The sequence below is a fragment of the Microcaecilia unicolor genome, chromosome 12 (genome assembly GCF_901765095.1).
Source record: "Microcaecilia unicolor chromosome 12, aMicUni1.1, whole genome shotgun sequence".
In the NCBI taxonomy this organism is placed as follows: domain Eukaryota; kingdom Metazoa; phylum Chordata; class Amphibia; order Gymnophiona; family Siphonopidae; genus Microcaecilia; species Microcaecilia unicolor.
Genome location: NC_044042.1, coordinates 80,333,880 through 80,351,732, shown reverse-complemented (window position 1 = coordinate 80,351,732; position 17,853 = coordinate 80,333,880). Strand labels below are relative to the sequence as shown.

At 43.8% G+C, this 17,853-nt stretch overlaps 1 protein-coding gene across 1 annotated transcript in view; it reads right to left on the bottom strand.

Annotated features, from left to right (window-relative positions):
• GFAP (glial fibrillary acidic protein) overlaps positions 1-17,148 on the bottom strand; it is a 51,767-nt gene extending 34,619 nt beyond the window's left edge. The window contains exon 1 of the mRNA XM_030221831.1: positions 16,622-17,148. Coding sequence (XP_030077691.1) covers positions 16,622-17,148 — 527 coding nt within the window. The remainder of the gene's footprint in view (positions 1-16,621) is intronic.
• Between the last annotated feature and the right edge of the window lie 705 nt (positions 17,149-17,853).

The window sequence follows — 17,853 nt, the reverse complement described above, 5'->3', positions numbered from 1 at the left end:
AACATCTCCAGAGGAGTTACATTTTGTATTCTGGGAAAATTAACAAATCTTAGATTATGGTTTTTAGTATAGTTATCAAACATTTCAGTCTTCATCCTAAGACTGGTCAGATCTTTTATCATCATAAATCGTATTGTTTCAAGATTCAAAATCTTTTGATCCACTTTTTCCTCCAATTTCCCAAGTTTACCATCTAAAACCTTAAACTCCTCTTCTTTTTTTTGTAAATCAGTCTCCAAAGTTTTAATTTTGGTAACATCTCATTATTTTGTTTCAGGAAAAATTGTCCCAAGTTAGACACCAAATCCCATAAAGTGTCTAAAGTCACTTCTTTTGGTTTTTCTACTAGCGCTTTAGGAATTTCTAACCTTGTGGAAGTCTGCTCAGAAATCCCATTCTGCCCCTCAGCTCCTCTCCCCTCGCTCTGCGGCGTCTCCATGGGCAAACTGCCCTCCATTCCTTGCTCCGATGTTAACAGTGCTTCCACTCAACGCTCTTCTGGGCCCTCTGTACCTTCCGGAGTGGACCCTGTCAATCCAAGGAGGAAGGAGCTCGTGCCAATCACTGGGGAGGTGGTGAGCGCATAGCGGGGCTTAGAGTGACATCAAGGCCAACGGAAGCCGAAGTCTCCAGTTCAATGGCATTCCCAGCTGGCAGCATTCCGCTTTCAGAGGTAACTCCCTGCGGTCTCAAAAATCGGTCAATAGGACCAGGCAATGGAGGGGGTAGCGGGGAAGCTCTGGTCGCTACTCTCCCTCAACGTTTCGGCATTTTTTTCCTAAAGGTAAGATCGTGACTCGCAGCGTCTTAGTGAAGTGCGGCCATCTTGGATTCTCCCCCCTCAATCGCATCATTGCTTCTCTCAATCCCTCCTCCTCATCTGCTGACCTCTTACCTGCTTTCTTATCTAAGTGTTTGGCTTCACATCTAATGCCACACCTTCTTCCTCTCATTACTTCTAGTCTTTCTGATGGTCTTGTTCCCACCTCCTTGAAAGCATGCCCTTGTCCATCCTCTACTTAAGAAAGCAAGCCTTGATCCTTCTCTCCCATCCAGTTTCTGCCCAATGTTCCATTTTTCACTAAGACCCTGAAAAGCTTGTACTGTCCCAATTATCCCAACGTGTTGAGCAGAGCAATGTTCTTCACCTGTTTCAATCTGGATTTAGGCCTAATCACAGCACTGAAACCTTCCTTCTTGCTCTACATGATTGCATCTGCACTGATCTTGATCATTATCTCCTGGTTGTCATTGTCTTACTTGATCTTTCCTCTGCCTTTGATTTGGTTGACCATTCTTTCTTACTTTATTGCTTTCAATCTATTGGTATTGCTGGTACTATTTCATGGTTTTCTAGCTACCTCACTGACCGCACCTAACAGGTCACTTTCAATGGCACCTCAACTTCTCCCCTTCTACTTCAAACTGGTGTTCCTCAGTTTTCTATCCTCACCCCCTACCCTTTTGAATATTTTCCTAGGCCCTCTTCTCATGATTATTCAGGACTCCACTCCTACCCTAGCTGAGATAATATTTAACCATCTCTCTGACCTCATGTGCAACTTTTTTTAAATTAGTCACCTTACTTTTTAACTCTTATTACTCGCTTACCTATCTATATGTTCCATCTCTGCTTTACCCTTCACTATCAATTAAAATGTTCTATTGTGTATTGTGTTGACATTGTAAGTAGTATACTAACCAGCTTATTTTAGAAAGAGAAAGACGCCCAAATCGGGAGATTGGCACCTTTCTCTCATGGGCGCCCAAATCGGTATAATCGAAAGCCGATTTTGGGCGCCTCCAACTGCAGTCTGTCGCGGCAACGTACAAAGTTGATGGGGGCGTGTCGGAGGCGTGGTGAAGGTGGGACTGGGGCGTGTTTATCGGCCGAAGAGAGATGGGCGCGCTCGGCTGATAATGGAAAAAAGAAGGGCGGCAGTAGCGAGAATTTGGGCCATTTTTGGACCCTTTTTTTTTCACGAACAAGTCCCCAAAAAGTGCCCCAACTGCCCAGATGACCACCGGAGGGAATCGGGGATGACCTCTCCTGACTCCCTCAGTGGTCACTAACCCCCTCCCACCAAAAAAAAGAACTTTAAAAACTTTTTTTTCCAGCCTGTATGCCAGCCTCAAATGTCATACCCAGCTCCATCACAGCAGTATGCAGGTCCCTGGAGCAGTTGTTAGTGGGTGCAGTGGACTTCAGGCAGGTGGACTCAGGCTCATCCCCCCTACCTGTTACACTTGTGCTGGTAAATGGGAGCCCTCCAAACCGCCCCCAAAACCCACTGTACTCACATCTAGGTGCCCCCCTTCACCCATAAGTGCTATGGTAATGGTGTAGACTTGTGGGCAGTGGGTTTTGGGGGGGGATTTGGGGGGCTTATCACCCAAGGTAAGGGAGCTATGGACTTGGGAGGTATTTTAATTTTTTTTATTTACTTTTTACAAGTGCCCCCTAGGGTGCCCGGTTGGTGTCCTGGCATGTGAGGGGGACCAGTGCACTACGAATCCTGGCCCCTCCCACGACCAAATGCCTTGGAGTTGTTCGTTTTTGAGCTGGGCAGCTTCGGTTTCCATTATCGTTGAAAACCGATACCGCCCAGCTCAAATCCGCCCAAATGCGATGCATTTGCCCGGCACCAACCTTATTATTGAAACAAAAGATGGACGCCCATCTTTTTCGAAAATACGGTCTGTCCCGCCCCTTCACGGACCCGTCCTCAGAGATAGTCGCCCATGGATATGGGTGTCCGTGTTCGATTATGCCCCTCCACACGTCATATTTGTATTGTTATTTGAATATTTTATTGTACTGCCTCCTGCTCATGTTTGATCTATTCTTACTGTACACCGCCTTGAGTGAATTCCTTCAAAAAGCCGGTAAATAAATCCGAATAAATAAATAAAATATTCATATACACTATTCAGTTATGCAGATGACATTCAAATTCTGTGTCATTTTTTGATCCCTCACCTATCTCCTGTCGCAATAACTGCCTCTTCCATGTTGCCCGTTGGAAGTCCAATCTCCTCTTTCTTAATTCTACTAAATGTGAATCCATTCTCTTCCCCTCCCCACCCCCCCCCCCCCCCCCGGCAGCAGCCCTCCCTATTCATTGATGGTCACATCCTCCAGGATCAATGTCAACATTTTGGGTGTCATCTTTAATTCACAGCTCACCTTCAAACTACAAATAAATTCAGTTATTTGATTCCTTATTCTTTGCCCTTCATCGCCTATGTGCTGCTCGCTTGCTTATCTCCTCTTCTGACCTTCGTCCCCTTATTCTTGCCCTTGTCATATCCTACTTAAATTACTGTAATTCACTTTACTTGGATATCCCTCTTTATCTCTATCTCTTCAAACGTCTTTAACTCATTCACTGTTAGACTTTTACCCAATGCCAGCTGTTTTGATCATGCCACCCCTCTCCTCAGCTATGAACGTTGGCTTCCAGTAACTGTACATGTCAAATACAAACTTCTCTTGCTTGTTTACAAACCTCATCTTCCATCTTCTCCCGCCTATTTCAGTTCCCTCGTGATTCCCTACACATCCCTCTGCTGACTCTGCTCTGCTGACCAGAACCTACTTACCCTCCTCCCGTCCTCAGTTCTGCATCTGAAAACCTCAATGAACTCTGCTTTCAGGTATATCAGTCCCAAACTCTGGAACGATCTGCCGATCGTCAGAAACCAACCAGCCCTCACTTCATTCAAGAAAATACTTGACTCACTTTTTCTCAAAAGTTTTTACCCTCCAGCCTTATTTAGCACTACACCTCTCTCTCCCTTTTCTATTATCTTTCTTCTATTCTTTCTTCTCTCCTTTCTGACCTTCATTTTAAATTGTAAACTGCTGTTTTGCCTCTGCCATGGCTAATATGCAGTATATCACGTGCTATTAATAAATTAATACAGAAATATGACAGAAAAGGACAAAAACATTTCTGGTTTTAAATCCTTTACATTTTAAACTTTTGTTACACATTCACAATAGAGGTCCAGTTTCTGAGGTAGTTTTTTTTTCTTTAGGAATGTTTCTCAGGTTCTGCTTGTATGGGAGTCCTTTACTCCATATAGAAGGAAAAGGTTTATAATTGAGTCCTGCAACCTATGTGTAGGCCCTAGCGGTGCTGAAATAATCATTAAAAAAAATAGATACTTGGATTTCGCTGGCTGCAGCCTTGCAGCTATCATGCTGGTGGCATCGTTTGCTGTCTGCTCCAGGGTTTATTGGCTCTCAAAGGCCCTTTTTAGGAGGGTAAATACCTGTTGAAAAATTCATCTTTCCATGGCCTCTGGAAGTATTTCAACCTGGTCAGCCTTTAGAATGGCTCAGTGTGTAAGACCTTGACCTCTTTAAGAGTTAAGATGGTACATTTTAAAAATAAAATTCTCCCGTTTTCAGTGCATCGCTATTTGTGGAAAGGGTAGTCCTGGGGACATTCTGTTTGCTTGCAGCAGAAAGCAGAAATTTAGCACCAGAACTAATTAGTTCTTCATCCTTTACAAATGAAGCAAAAACCTTTTATTGATGGGAACTACGAATCATCCAGGAGGATCTGAATTGTGTCCTGAACCGATTGTTCTGTGAAGTTTACAGCTTTGAATAATGGTAGTGTCTGGGCGTCAAGATCAAAGCAGGTATGATATGTCTATATGTGGCTCAAAGCTCCTTATAATTACAGCTCATCCAAAGTTCAATAAAACCTGTTTGTTTGTACAGCAGGACACAGCTGTCTTCAGAGCCTTCTCTCTGTGGTTTGTTACTTGACTTTAAACTGGATTACCAGAAAAGTCCTGTGGTGGCAGAATTTACTCTGCCTCTTCTTTCTCCCTCCTCTCTGCATTTAGTTTTCATTTGAGAGAGAGCCAGTGCCTTGAAGCCAGGATGGTGGGTAGTTTACCAGAATAAATCTACTCCTAGTGAAAGTTCCATCTCCATGACCTGTCTGACTCTCCAAAAGCCCGAAAGCTATTATGACATCATTCCATTCTACAGTTCCCTATCAAACACGTCAGTTTTTCCATTATTCACTCACATGGCTCTTAGTTTGTACCCATGCCTCATCTTTTTTTTTTAGATCACTTACCCTCCCCATTCCTTTCTTCTTGCCCCACTCATTTAGCTTGACAGAGGAGACATGGGACACATATAAAGAGAAGGTCATGAGGACATGCAAAAGAGGGAAGGAAAAAGGAAAGAAGAAAGGAAAAGAATCAGAAAAAACATATTTAGTTTGTGCAAAAAGACTTATGAGAAGAGACTTGAAGACCTGAATATGTATCCCTAGAGGACATGAGAGACAGGGAAGGTATGATACAGACATTTTAATATTTGAAATGTTTTAATATGCAAACAAATCTTTTTCAGAGACAGGGAAGCAGTAGATTTAAAGAACATGAAATAAGGCTGCAGGGTGGTAGACTTAGGAGTAAAATCAGGAAATACTTTTTCACAGAGAGGGTGGTGGATGCCTGGAATACCCTCCTGGAGGAAGCGGTGGGGAGAAAAACAGTGACAGAATTCAAAAATGTGTGGGATAAACATAAAGGATTCCTATACAGAATGAGCATAGACGTAAAATTAAATGACCTTCACTCTTTAAACAGGGTATAGGTCTGCACTGAGTTGCAGATACACCTCTGGCCGTCTTGTTGAACAGACAGGATGGACCATACTACCCTGCCATCATTTAAAATGGAGTGGAATGGAGGAGTGGCCTAGTGGTTAGAGCACCGGTCTTGGGTTCAAATCCCACTGCTGCTCCTTGTGATCTTGGGCAAGTCACTTAACCCTCCATTGCCTCAGGTACAAACTTAGATTGTGAGCCCTCCTGTGAAAGAGAAATATCCAGAGTACCTGAATGTAACTCACCCTGAGCTACTACTGAAAAAGGTGTGAGCAAAATCTAAATAAATAAATAAATAAATAAATAAATAAGGAAGTATATCACAACACAACAATAGTGGAACTTATATAGACTCAAATGAAGTGATGTACACATATCATTCAAATAAACAGCTTTCAAATAAATGCATGAAATACACATGAAAAAGTTTGTTTTCAGGAAGAATAAAAATTTCTAAAAAAGTGCACAATGACATTTTTAAAAAAGCATAAAGTATGAACATATTAAAGCGCAATACAAAATTTGTTCCAACATTGCGCATGCCAATTCTGGCATTAGAAAACATTCAATTTTCTAGCACCGGGGACATGCCAGGCAGATAACTGCTGGGCCTTTTACCAGAGGTGGTAAAAGGGGGCCTCGGTGCATGGCAAACCTGCATGCTGATGCCACTGCAGGGCCCCTTTTACTGCCATTTGGTAAAAGGACCCCTTAATCACTTTGGATAGGTGGTTAGGGGCCCATGGCCCTTATTGCCCAAAGGCCCAGAACACTGTCAGTCCACCCCTGGTGGGCTATATCAGCAGTAAAGGGATAGTGGAGACACTTTGAAGGACCCCTTCACTGTGTACCAGCTGCTTCTGTTACTGGTGGTATTATGCACACTGAATACATTCCAGGAATTATGTACCAAAAAAAATCAAAATAATGCAACATATTAATCAGAATAGTACTTGCACTATTATCTAGATTGTAAGCTCTTTCAGCAGGGACTGTCTTTTTTTCTGTATAGTGTACAGTGCTGCATATGCCTTGTAGCACTATAGAAATGATAAATAGTAGTAGTAGTAGTAGTGTTCTGGAAATAATATGCAAGTACTTTCACACCTGACTTCCAGTTAGCCCTAGCTCCCCAGTCCAGCATCTTCCTGTTGGCTATGTGAACAGTGGTGTTCAGCAGCACTGTAACAGAAACCCAGTGGTGATTGGCAACCATAAATTTACCTATCAGTGTTTTTGGTAGGTTGCTAAATGGCCACCAGGCTTCAGCTCTGCTTGCCTTTAGGTGATGGTGATGCATGTGCCCTTATACTATGCAAAATATAAAGGGATCCCTTTACTAAGCTGTGGTAATTATTAACGCATGCTTACCGCAGTAAAAAAGGACTACTGCGGGGTGCGCTCAGGCATCCAGTGGTAATTTTGTGATCAGTGCACGCTTCCCACATGCTAAAAATTAGATTTTTTTAGCAATGGGGCAGGTCAAAGGCAGAGAGTAGGTGTGTTCTGTGCTAATCGGTTAGCACAGCTACATTGCCATGTGCTAACTGATTAGCATGTTATTAGTGTGTGAAACCTTACCACCTACAAAATAGGTGGTGGTAAGGGCTCTTGTGCTAATGGCCATGCGCTAATGGGAAATTAGCGCATGGCCATTAATTCATAAAATAGAAAAAGTGACCATTTTAACTCATGCGGAAAAAATGGCCTTAGTTTGTGGGAATGACCTGTGCAAGGATGCACTAAAGCCATTTTTAACACAGTTTGGTAAAACAGCCCCAAAGATAGATATAAATTTCAAAAACTGACATATTCCATTCAGTACACTACACATTACAGATAAAAATAATTAAAATGGAAAATAAGATTACACCTTTTTATTGGACTAAACTAATACATTGTTTGATTAGTTTTCCAAAGCCAAAGTCTCCTGCCTCAGGTCAGGTCAAGACCATATACTGCTGCTAAGGTATCCTCTCCTGACATGAGACAGGAAGTTTTGGACTCCAAAAGCTAGTCGAAAATGTATTAAAATTGGTCCAATATACAGATATTACCTTATTTTGTGTTTTATTTGCATTTATTAACCTTTAGTAACACAACTACCACATTACTTTATCTTAAATTAAAAATAAAATGGTTTTTTTCTACCTTTGTTGTCTGGCCATTTATGTTTTCTAATTGTGTTGGTCTCAGTCTCTGGTTTCTGCTTTCCTTCATCTTCTCTTAACTCTCTTGCCAGGGTTTCTGTCCATTTGTTATTTTCCTCTCACTTCCTTTTTCTTTCAATTCGATTTATATTTCTGCCTCTCTGTCCAGATTTTATTTTTAATTTTTTTATTTATGACTTTTCAAAATATAATGACAAGATAAATCTTGACATGAAATATGGAAGGTGAATACATGAAATTAGTTAACAAAGGAAAATACCACTATAGTAAAGAAAAAGAAAATATAATACATCCCAAATGAAAGTCTAAAATATCATGAAGGTAAGGATTAACACTAATGCCACCAAGAAAACATTAATCAAGAAGAAAAGGAAAAAGTGACTTCCTATCATTTATACATTAATTTTAGGGCAAATAACACTGAAGAACTAGGCAGATCAATTAGCATGGAGGTAGAAGCTTCTAATGATAACTCAGATAGGAAAAAAAAAACAATTGAGAGGCCTAACCCCCTCCCTTCCTATTTCATATCCCTAAACTTTAGGACACATTTGCTCCTATTGAGATAACTTCCAGTCACAGTAGAAGAAATTGTTGTCTCTTCAGTTTTGTTGCTTGAGCAATAACTAGAAAAATCCAAATCTTTAACCCACAGAAGGAATTATCTCTACATTGAAAAAACTTTCTTAATATAACATCTCTATCAAGATCTGATACTAAAGTCACAATCATTGCTGTTGGTGTCACCTGTTTCTCAATAGATGTGTCAAGAAAAGTAGTCAAGCCAGTAACCAGGTCTGAAGAACTTAGTTCTAGGGAATCCACCAAGGCCACTGATTGCACAGGCATTTTAGATTTAACAGGAATATAAAAAACCTTAACACACTCATCTTCTCTCTCTTTCTCTACCTTTCTTTCATCCAGCATCTGCCCTCTTTCTCTCTCACTCTCTCCACTTTTGATGTCTTTTCTCTTCCTTCCTGGGTCTACCTTCAGCATCTTCTGTTCCCTCTGGCTGCTGCTGCTTCTTCTGATCAGCAGCAGCAACGGCAGCAAAACAAGAAGAAGGCTGTTGGCTCTGCTGGTCCTGTGCCCTGGAACAGGAAGTTGATGGCTGAGGGGGCAAAGAACTAGCAGAGTTGACAGCACGTGCCTGAAAACTATGGCCTTGGACCTGCTTTTTCTTGTTTTGCTGCTTCCACTGGTTGAAAGAAGCAACAGCAGCAGCAGCAGCAGCAGTGGTGGGAGCTGGAGGAAGGTGGGGAAGTTTATGTTTGAGCCTGGGAAAGCTTATTGGCCCAAAGCCTCTTATACCGGGCGCCTATTGTGGAGCCCCTCCTACTTGCTAACTAGTTCCACACATGATATTCAGAGGCACTTAACTGGATAGTACCACTGAATTTCATGTGCGACCACCATGGCACTATTCGAGCAGTGTTGGGGTGGTCTGGGGCGGAGTTAGAGTGACCCTGGAAGTTATCTGGGCACTGCCAATATTCAGTGCCAGGGTCTGGATAAAGACCACATAAAAAGTAGTCCTAACTGTGCCCAGGTAGTTATCCGGGTACTGATACTAAATATCAGCAGAACAGATAACTTCTGGAAGCCATCAAAGCCCCAGATATCCAGTGCTGGGACCCAGATATGGCCCGGCATTGAATATCCAAGTCTAATTCTGCTTTAAAAAAAAAACACTGCCCACTGCAGGCTGAATGTTAACTGGTTATACTTCTAAGTTTGGATCATAAAATGTGTGAGCTAAAAGGTACCAAAAGAGGGGTATGTGAAATATTTATCCTGCATAATCTTACAAAATTTCAGCCTCGGGTATGGACTAAAGGGCCCTTTTACTAAGCTGCGTAGGTGCCTACGTGCGCCTAATGCGTGCCAGTTCAGAACTACTGCCCGGCTACCATGTGGTCCGGGCGGTAATTTCATTTTTTTACGCACATCCACTAGGCGTGCCAAAAAATATATTTGATTTTCCTGTGTGCGGTGCTAAGTAGGCAGTGAACAGCACAATTACCGCCCAGTTAACGCGTGAGACCTTACCGCTAACTGAATGGGTGGAAGTAAGGTCTCTGGCCCAAAATGGATGCGTGCCAGTTTTAATTTTGCCGCACGTCCATTTTTGGCCAGAAAAATAAAAAGGTGCTTTCTACAGGTGCGCTGAAAAATGGACTTGTGGGCGTCCAATGCACGTGCCTAGAACAGCGCAGGCTAGTTTTTGGTGCACCTTAGTAAAAAAGACCCCTAATTATGCCTTTAAAAATAAGAGATGTAATTATCCCCAGAAATCACATACCCCAGTTTTTATATACAACATGAAAAACATCAAAGTTATGAAAAATTGCATAGACCCATTCTACAGACCCTATAGTACACAAATATGAAAGTTGCCCCTCCAAACTTTTATAGCCTTTATCTCTGTTATTTGTACCCTCACTTCACTTTTGATGCCTTTTCACTCAGTGGGTCACAAATTTACCTATCAGCTTTTTAAAATATTGGGCCCCAGATTTTCTACTTTGTTGAACAGCTCTGGGAGACTCTCCTATGTTTTGTGGGTAATGTCAGAACAGTACAAGCCGCACCTGCCCATCTTCCCTTTTAGACGTGGTACCGGCTTAATTGGGATCATGAGCCCCAAATTAGTTCACCTGTATTTTTGTTTAAATAAATATCTATGATTATAGCACCAGAAACATTAAGGACAATTCTATCAGCTAGGCACTAACCTCTACGCTCTAATTGGACTACATAAGTTACATAAGCATCGCCATGCTGGGACAGACCAAGGGTCCATCGAGCCCAGCACCCTGTCACCGACAGCGGCCAAAAGAACAAGCAATTTGTCCCGCCCAGTGCTTTTTTTGTAGAAAAAAAGGTGCTGGTACTCATTATGGGCGGGGTCACCACATATGGCTCCACCCTTATGATAGCCACACCCATATTAACCACACCCCCTATACCAGCCATAGCGCATATAAACAGACATCATTGAAAATATTACAGTACTACAGGAGAAAAAAATAACGTGATTTTTTTTCATTATAAATAATCTCTGTAAGCTCTTACAGCTCCAGTATACCCAGTGCAAAATAAGACAGCCAATGTAAATTCTCAAATTGGACATATTACAAACACTAAAATGAAAATAAAATGATTTTTTTCTACCTTTGTTGTCTGGTGACTGTTTTTCTTTCCATATTGGTCCCAGTCTGTGATTCTCCTTTCCTTTGTTTTCGCTTAACTCTTCTGTGCCATTTGTCATTTTTGTCTCCTTTTTCTTTGCTTTCTTCAATATTTTTCAGGCTCTCTCTCTGTCCAGATTTAATTCATTCTTACTATCCATTCTTTAATTTCCTTCATCTACCTGTGGCTTTTCATCTTTTCCTCACCCTTGTTCTCCCCATGCCCCTTCCTCTTATTCTCCAGTCTTTCTCTATTCCCCTTTTCCATCCAGCACCTCTGCTTTCTCTCCCCATCCTTCCAGTGTCTCCCCTATTTCTTTCTGCATTCTTCCATCCAGCGTCTTCCCTCTTTCTCTCCCTATCCTTCCATTTTCCCTCTCTCTCTCCCCAGCCTTCCATCTGTTTTTCCCTCTCTCTCTCTCCCCAGCCTTCCATCTGTTTTTCCCCCTCTCTCTCTCCCCAGCCTTCCATCTGTTTTTCCCTCTCTCTCTCTCCCCAGCCTTCCATCTGTTTTTCCCTCTCTCTCTCTCCCCATCCTTCCATCTGTTTTTCCCCCTCTCTCTCCCCAGCCTTCCATCTGTTTTTCCCTCTCTCTCTCTCCCCATCCTTCCATCTGTTTTTCCCCCTCTCTCTCCCCATTCTTCCATCTGTTTTCCCTCTCTCTTTCCCCATCCTTCCATTTTGTTTTTCCCCTCTCTCCCCAATCCTTCCATCTGTTTTCCCCTCTCTCCCCAATCCTTCCATCTGTTTTTCCCTCTCTCCCCATCCTTCCATCTGTTTTCCCCTCTCTCTCCCCAATCCTTCCCTCTGTTGTTTTCCCTCTTTCTCTCTCTCCCCAATCCTTCCCTCTGTTGGTTTCCCTCTTTCTCTCTCTCCCCATCCTTCCATCTGTTTTCCCTCTCTCTTTCCCCAGCCTTCCATCTGTTTTTCCCCTCTCTCCCCAATCCTTCCATCTGTTTTTCCCCTCTCTCCCCAATCCTTCCATCTGTTTTTCCCTCTCTCCCCAATCCTTCCATCTGTTTTTCCCTCTCTCTCCCCATCCTTCCATCTGTTTTCCCCTCTCTCTCCCCAATCCTTCCCTCTGTTGTTTTCCCTCTTTCTCTCTCTCCCCAATCCTTCCCTCTGTTGGTTTCCCTCTTTCTCTCTCTCCCCATCCTTCCATCTGTTTTTCCCCTCTCTCCCCAATCCTTCCACCTGTTTTTCTCTCTCTCTCCCCATCCTTCCCTCTGTTGTTTTCCCTCTCTCTCTCCCCCCAATCCTTCCCTCTGTTTTCCCTCTCTCTCTTTCTCCCCAATCCTTCCCTCTGTTGGTTTCCCTCTTTCTCTCTCTCCCCAATCCTTCCCTCTGTTGGTTTCCCTCTCCCTGCCAAGTTTCCCGCGAACGGCGTGAAGTCGCGACGCATGCGGCACCAGCCCCTATTTCCGGCCGCTGCTGCTTCTCCTGTTGAGCAGCAGCGGCCGCTACACAAAGAAAAAGAAGATTTAAAAAAAAAATTGAAACCTGGCTGAAACGCGGCACCCCAGCACTGTAGACAGCCATTAGGCATTGGCTGTTGCCCCGCAGCCGCTCCTCCTCTTGCCTCTACGTCACTGCGCTCCTCCGGGGTCTTCCTCCAGGGGCAGTGACGTAGAGGCAAGAGGAGGAGCGGCTGCGGGGCAACAGCCAATGCCTAATGGCTGTCTACAGTGCCGGGGTGTCGCGTTTCAGCCAGGTTTCAATTTAAAAAAAAAATCTTTTTCTTTGTGTAGCGGCCGCTGGTGCTCAACAGGAGAAGCAGCAGCGGCCAGAAATGGGGGCTGGCACTGCGTGCGGGACATGGACTCATGGGACGGGGGGAGCAAAAAAAAAAGGTGCCGGTACGCCGTACCGTTGCGTACCGGCACAAAAAAAGCACTGGTCCCGCCCATCCTAGAAATACTGTATTATTCCCTCGTCCATTCAATAACATTCTATGGCTTTTTCCTCCAGGAAGCCGTCCAACCCTTTTTTGAAGTCCGCCAAGTTAACTGCCTTAACCACCTTTTCCGGCAGCGAATTCCAGAGTTTAACTACGCGTTGAGTGAAGAAAAATTTCCTCCGATTCATTTTAAATTTACCACACTGCAGCTTCATCGCATGCCCCCTTATCCTAGATTCTACATATATATCATGCCTAAAAATTCAGCGCCAAAATGAAATTCGCCTAAACGCATTCTATAAAGTATGCCTTAATTTAAGCGTACTTTATAGAATAAGCCTAAATTACTGCGTGGTATATAGAAAATGCCGAGCAGCCATGACAGCACCTAACTCTAGCCGCGGCCATTTATGCCAAGTAAAACTTGGTGTATATATTGGCACCGACATTAAGCAGAGAGCAGGTGTATTCTATTATCCTGTGCATAGTCTTACAGAATGCTCATGCCCCACCCATAGCCACGCCCCCTTTTCAGCAGCATGCTTTAGAATTTACGTGCACTGCTTTGCAGAATACACTTAGCGGGTAGTGCATGTAAATTCTAATTAATGCCAATTAGTGCTGATAATTGTTAACATCCAATTATCAGCACTGATTAACTTGCTAACTAACTAACAGGGGCATTTTCGAAAGAGAAGGGCGGGCGCCCATCTTCCGACACAAATCGGGAGATGGGCATCCTTCTCTCAGGGTCACCCAAATCGGCATAATCGAATGCCGATTTTGGGCACTCTCAACTGCAGTCCGTTGCGGGGACAACCAAAGTTCAGAGGGGCGTGTCAGAGGCGTAGCGAAGGCGGGACTGGGGCGTGCTTAAGAGATGGGCATCCTCGGCTGATAATGGAAAAAAGAAGGGCGTCCCTGACGAGCATTTGGTCGACTTTACTTGGCCCATTTTTTTTCACAACCAAGCCTCAAAAAGGTGCCCAAACTGACCAGATGACCACTGGAGGGAATCGGGGATGACTTCCCCTTACTCCCCCAGTGGTCACCAACCCCCTCCCACCCTAAAAAAAAATGTAAATTTTTTTTTTGCCAGCCTCAAATGTCATACCCAACTCCATGACAGCAGTATGCAGGTCCCTAGAGCAGTTTTAGTGGGTGCAGTGCATTTCAGGCAGGCGGACCCAGGCCCATCCCCCCTACCTGTTACACTTGTGGTGGTAAATGTGAGCCCTTCAAAACCTACCTGAAACACACTGTACCCACATCTAGGTGCCCCTTCACCCCTTAGGGCTATGGTAGTGGTGTACAGTTGTGGGGAGTGGGTTTTGGGGGGGTTGGGGGGGCTCAGCACCCAAGGTAAGGGAGCTGTGCACCTGGGAGCAGTTTGTGAAGTCCACTGCAGTGACCCCTAGGTTGCCCAGTTGGTGTCCTGGCATGTTAGGGGGACCAGTGCACTACGAATGCTGGCTCCTCCCATGACCAAATGACTTGGATTTGGTCGTTTTTGAGATGGGCATCCTCGGTTTCCATTATGGCCGAAAACTGGGGACGACTATCTCTAAGGTTGACCATCTCAACATTTAAAATGTTGAGATTTGGGCATCCCCGACCGTATTATCGAAACGAAAGATGGCTGCCCATCTTGTTTCGATAATACAGGTTTCCCCGCCCCTTCGCCAGGACGTCCTTAGAGATGGTCGCCCTTAGAGATAGTCGTCCCCGTTCGATTATGCCCCTCTACAGGCTCTAAAAGTGGCCTGCGCTGGTGTAGGCAAGTGTTTTGGATGTGTGCTGGTCCACTTCCTCAGCACTCCTGGAGAAAAGGCATTTTTTTTGGTGCCAGAAAATGGACGTGTGGCAAAATTAAAACCCAACGTGTTTCCATTTTCGGCCTGAGACCTTAGCCCCACCCATTGACTTAGCAGTAAGGTCTCATGCGCTAATTGAGCGGTAAGGGTTCAACACGTGTAACCTGCTGATTACCGCTGGGTAAGCACCATGCGGTAGAACATAGAAAATATTTTCTACCGTGTGTTTTGGCCGCGTGCCAAAAATGGAATTACCGCCCAGAGCATGTGGTAGCCGGGCGGTAGTGCCAATTTGATGCGTGTTGGACGTGCATTGGTGCCTACGCCCCTTAGTAAAAGGGCCCCTAAGTTATGGAATACACTTTAATTTCAGTTCGGAAATCTCGGCATGATATATAGAATCTGGGGGGTTATACACATAAATGTTTGGATTATTAGTATATGTGCATACATTTGTCACGTATACAGGTATATGCCAATATCCGAGAAGAAAAAAAAGAGAAGAGTGGGGGAAGATAGGCTCTTTCCAATCAATAAGGGAGACGTATATTTGAAAAAGGTATAATGTTTATTATAACAGGTCGACCTGTTATAATAAACATTATACCTTTTTCAAATATACGTCTCCCTTATTGATTGGAAAGAGCCTATCTTCCCCCACTCTTCTCTTTTTTTTTTCTTCCTGTATTGTTTTGTGGGGATTAAGTGCACCTCCACACTTTGTGTGGCTTCCTTTTTTAGATTTTTTTTATATGCCAATATTCCCCCTAAGTGCTATTCGGTAAACATGCATGAATTTGCAAGGGGGGCTTGGACATGGGGGGGGGGGGGGGGGGGGACATAGGCGGGCTTCACACTTACAGAGTATTGTTAGTTACATGCGGTACTGCTATATTTAGTTGTTTTGCATGTACACCTAGATGTTAGACATGTCAATACTAAGTCTCTCTTATCTGTACCCTTCCCCTCCACTGCGGACGCCATTCATCTTGCTGCACCATATGCCTGGAATAGACTTCCTGAGTCAATCAAGCTCCATCTCTGGCCTTATTCAAATGCTTTTAACTTTTAGCTCCTAACGCCTATTCACCTGTTCAGTACCCATGTCTGTAAGTAATTCCCTTATCCTTTATTTGTCCTGTTTGTCTGTCTTGATTAGATTGTAAGCTCTGTAGAGCAGGGACTGTCTCTTACATATTTAGTGTACAGTGCTGTGTATGTCTAGTAGCGCTATAGAAATGATAAGTAGTAATACTGGATTACACTAGTATTCTATAACAGAACCTAGGTGCTTGGTTCCTTTATAAACCACATTGCCTTGGGGTGCCTAAATGGGCCAGTTATAGAAATACCCCATTCTGCTTATCCACTATTCACTCATATAACACAGGGCACATTAGAGCATTGTTTCCCAAGTCCAGTCCTGGAGTACTTCTTGCCAGTCAGGTTTTCAGGATATCCACAATGAATATGCATGAAAGAGATCTGCATATAATAGAGGCAAATCAAGTTCATGCATATTTATCATGGATATCCTGAAAACTTGACTGGCAAGGGGTACTCCAGGTTCTGACTTGGAAAACACTGCATTAGAGCCCCAACCTTGCAATCTACCACTTGCATCTCCTTTAAAAAATATTTCAAATAATTATGTGTGGCTAGTTTGATTATTAAAATATTTCAAGTAGGTCCCTGTCTACTAGTGAGTAGCTCAGCAGGTCATCAGAGACAGGCTGAGCCAATCCTGGTTTTGCCCCATTGCATGCATGGACTTGTAGTTCTGATTCTCCTTTGGAAAGAAAGGTTAAAGGTCTCTGCACTGAAAGAGGCCCAGCCAGATCTGATTCAGCCCTGAACCCAACAGCTTAGTCCATAGCCCTTCTACCTCCTCGCTCTCCCTTACTTTTGCCGCAGGTTATCGATATCCTGTGTCAAGTTGTCCTTTTCGATCTCCAGCCGGGCCTTGGAGCTGAACAGCTGCTCCACCTGACGGCGAAGCTCCCTCAGCTCCTCTTGATATATATCTCCCAGTTTGGTGGGCTCCTTGTCCCGGATTTGGTTCAGTTCTGTCACCAGCACCTTGTTCTGCTGCTCCAGGAAACGCACCTTCTCAATGTAGCTGGCAAAACGGTCATTCAGCTCCATCATCTCCACCTTCTCATTGGTACGTGTCTCCTTATACTCTGCATTGAGGGCATCAGCCAGGGAGAAATCCATCCTGTTATTCAAAAGCCGCAAACTGGAGTGAGTGGTAACTATCGGGTTGGCTTTTATTTTGGCCAGTGAGAGCCTGGTGCTGGGGTTGGCATTGTGCAGATGTCTAATAGGTGAATAGGATAAACTCTGGTTCAGATACAAAGGGCTGGATACTTCAACACCAAACCTACGCCTGTAGGATGAAATTCTTCGGCTTTCCACGTTGAGGCTCATGTTTCTTCTCTCGTCTTCCCTTCTGCCAACTATCCCAGTCCCTTGTCCACAACTCGGATGAAATCCTGTCTCGGTTTCTGCTTTTATATAGAGGAGGGAGGGGAAGTAAGAGAGGGTACAGGCTGGTTTAAGCATGGAAAACTAAGGTCCTAGTGCTCATCACAGGGAATGCCAGTCACCACATCCTTTCAGTCCTTTACAGGAAAACAAGAAAAAGGGACTAACTCAGTCAAAATGAAGTGAAAAGTTGTTCTGTTTTGTTTTTTTCGGTCTGGGATCTCTTTCAATATCTGACTGCACTGAGCTCCATTGTCTTCATGCCCAGAGAAAGACCAGCTCAGCTGAAAAGTTATTTCATTTTCTGTACTCTGTTGCTGGTGACTTCTGCTATGTCACGTGGACTGAGAAGCCCCAGTTGTTCTTTATGGGTGCTCTTTCCTGTGGTTCCCACTCTCTGAAAGCTTTTGTAGCAAGTTAGATAAATACAAAGCTCTCAGTTAAATCAGTCATTGAATGGAACTCATTTGTTACGGGAACCAGACATGACATTGACTGTTGTTTTTGCTGAATTGGCAGGAGACACATTTGCTCTCACTCACCTCTCCAGACTCTTCTGGCTTCGTGAAAAGGAAGCAAACAAAACAGCTGCATCACTGACTTTATTTTTCCTGAAACCCACTGCATTGTACAATACCTTTAAACCTC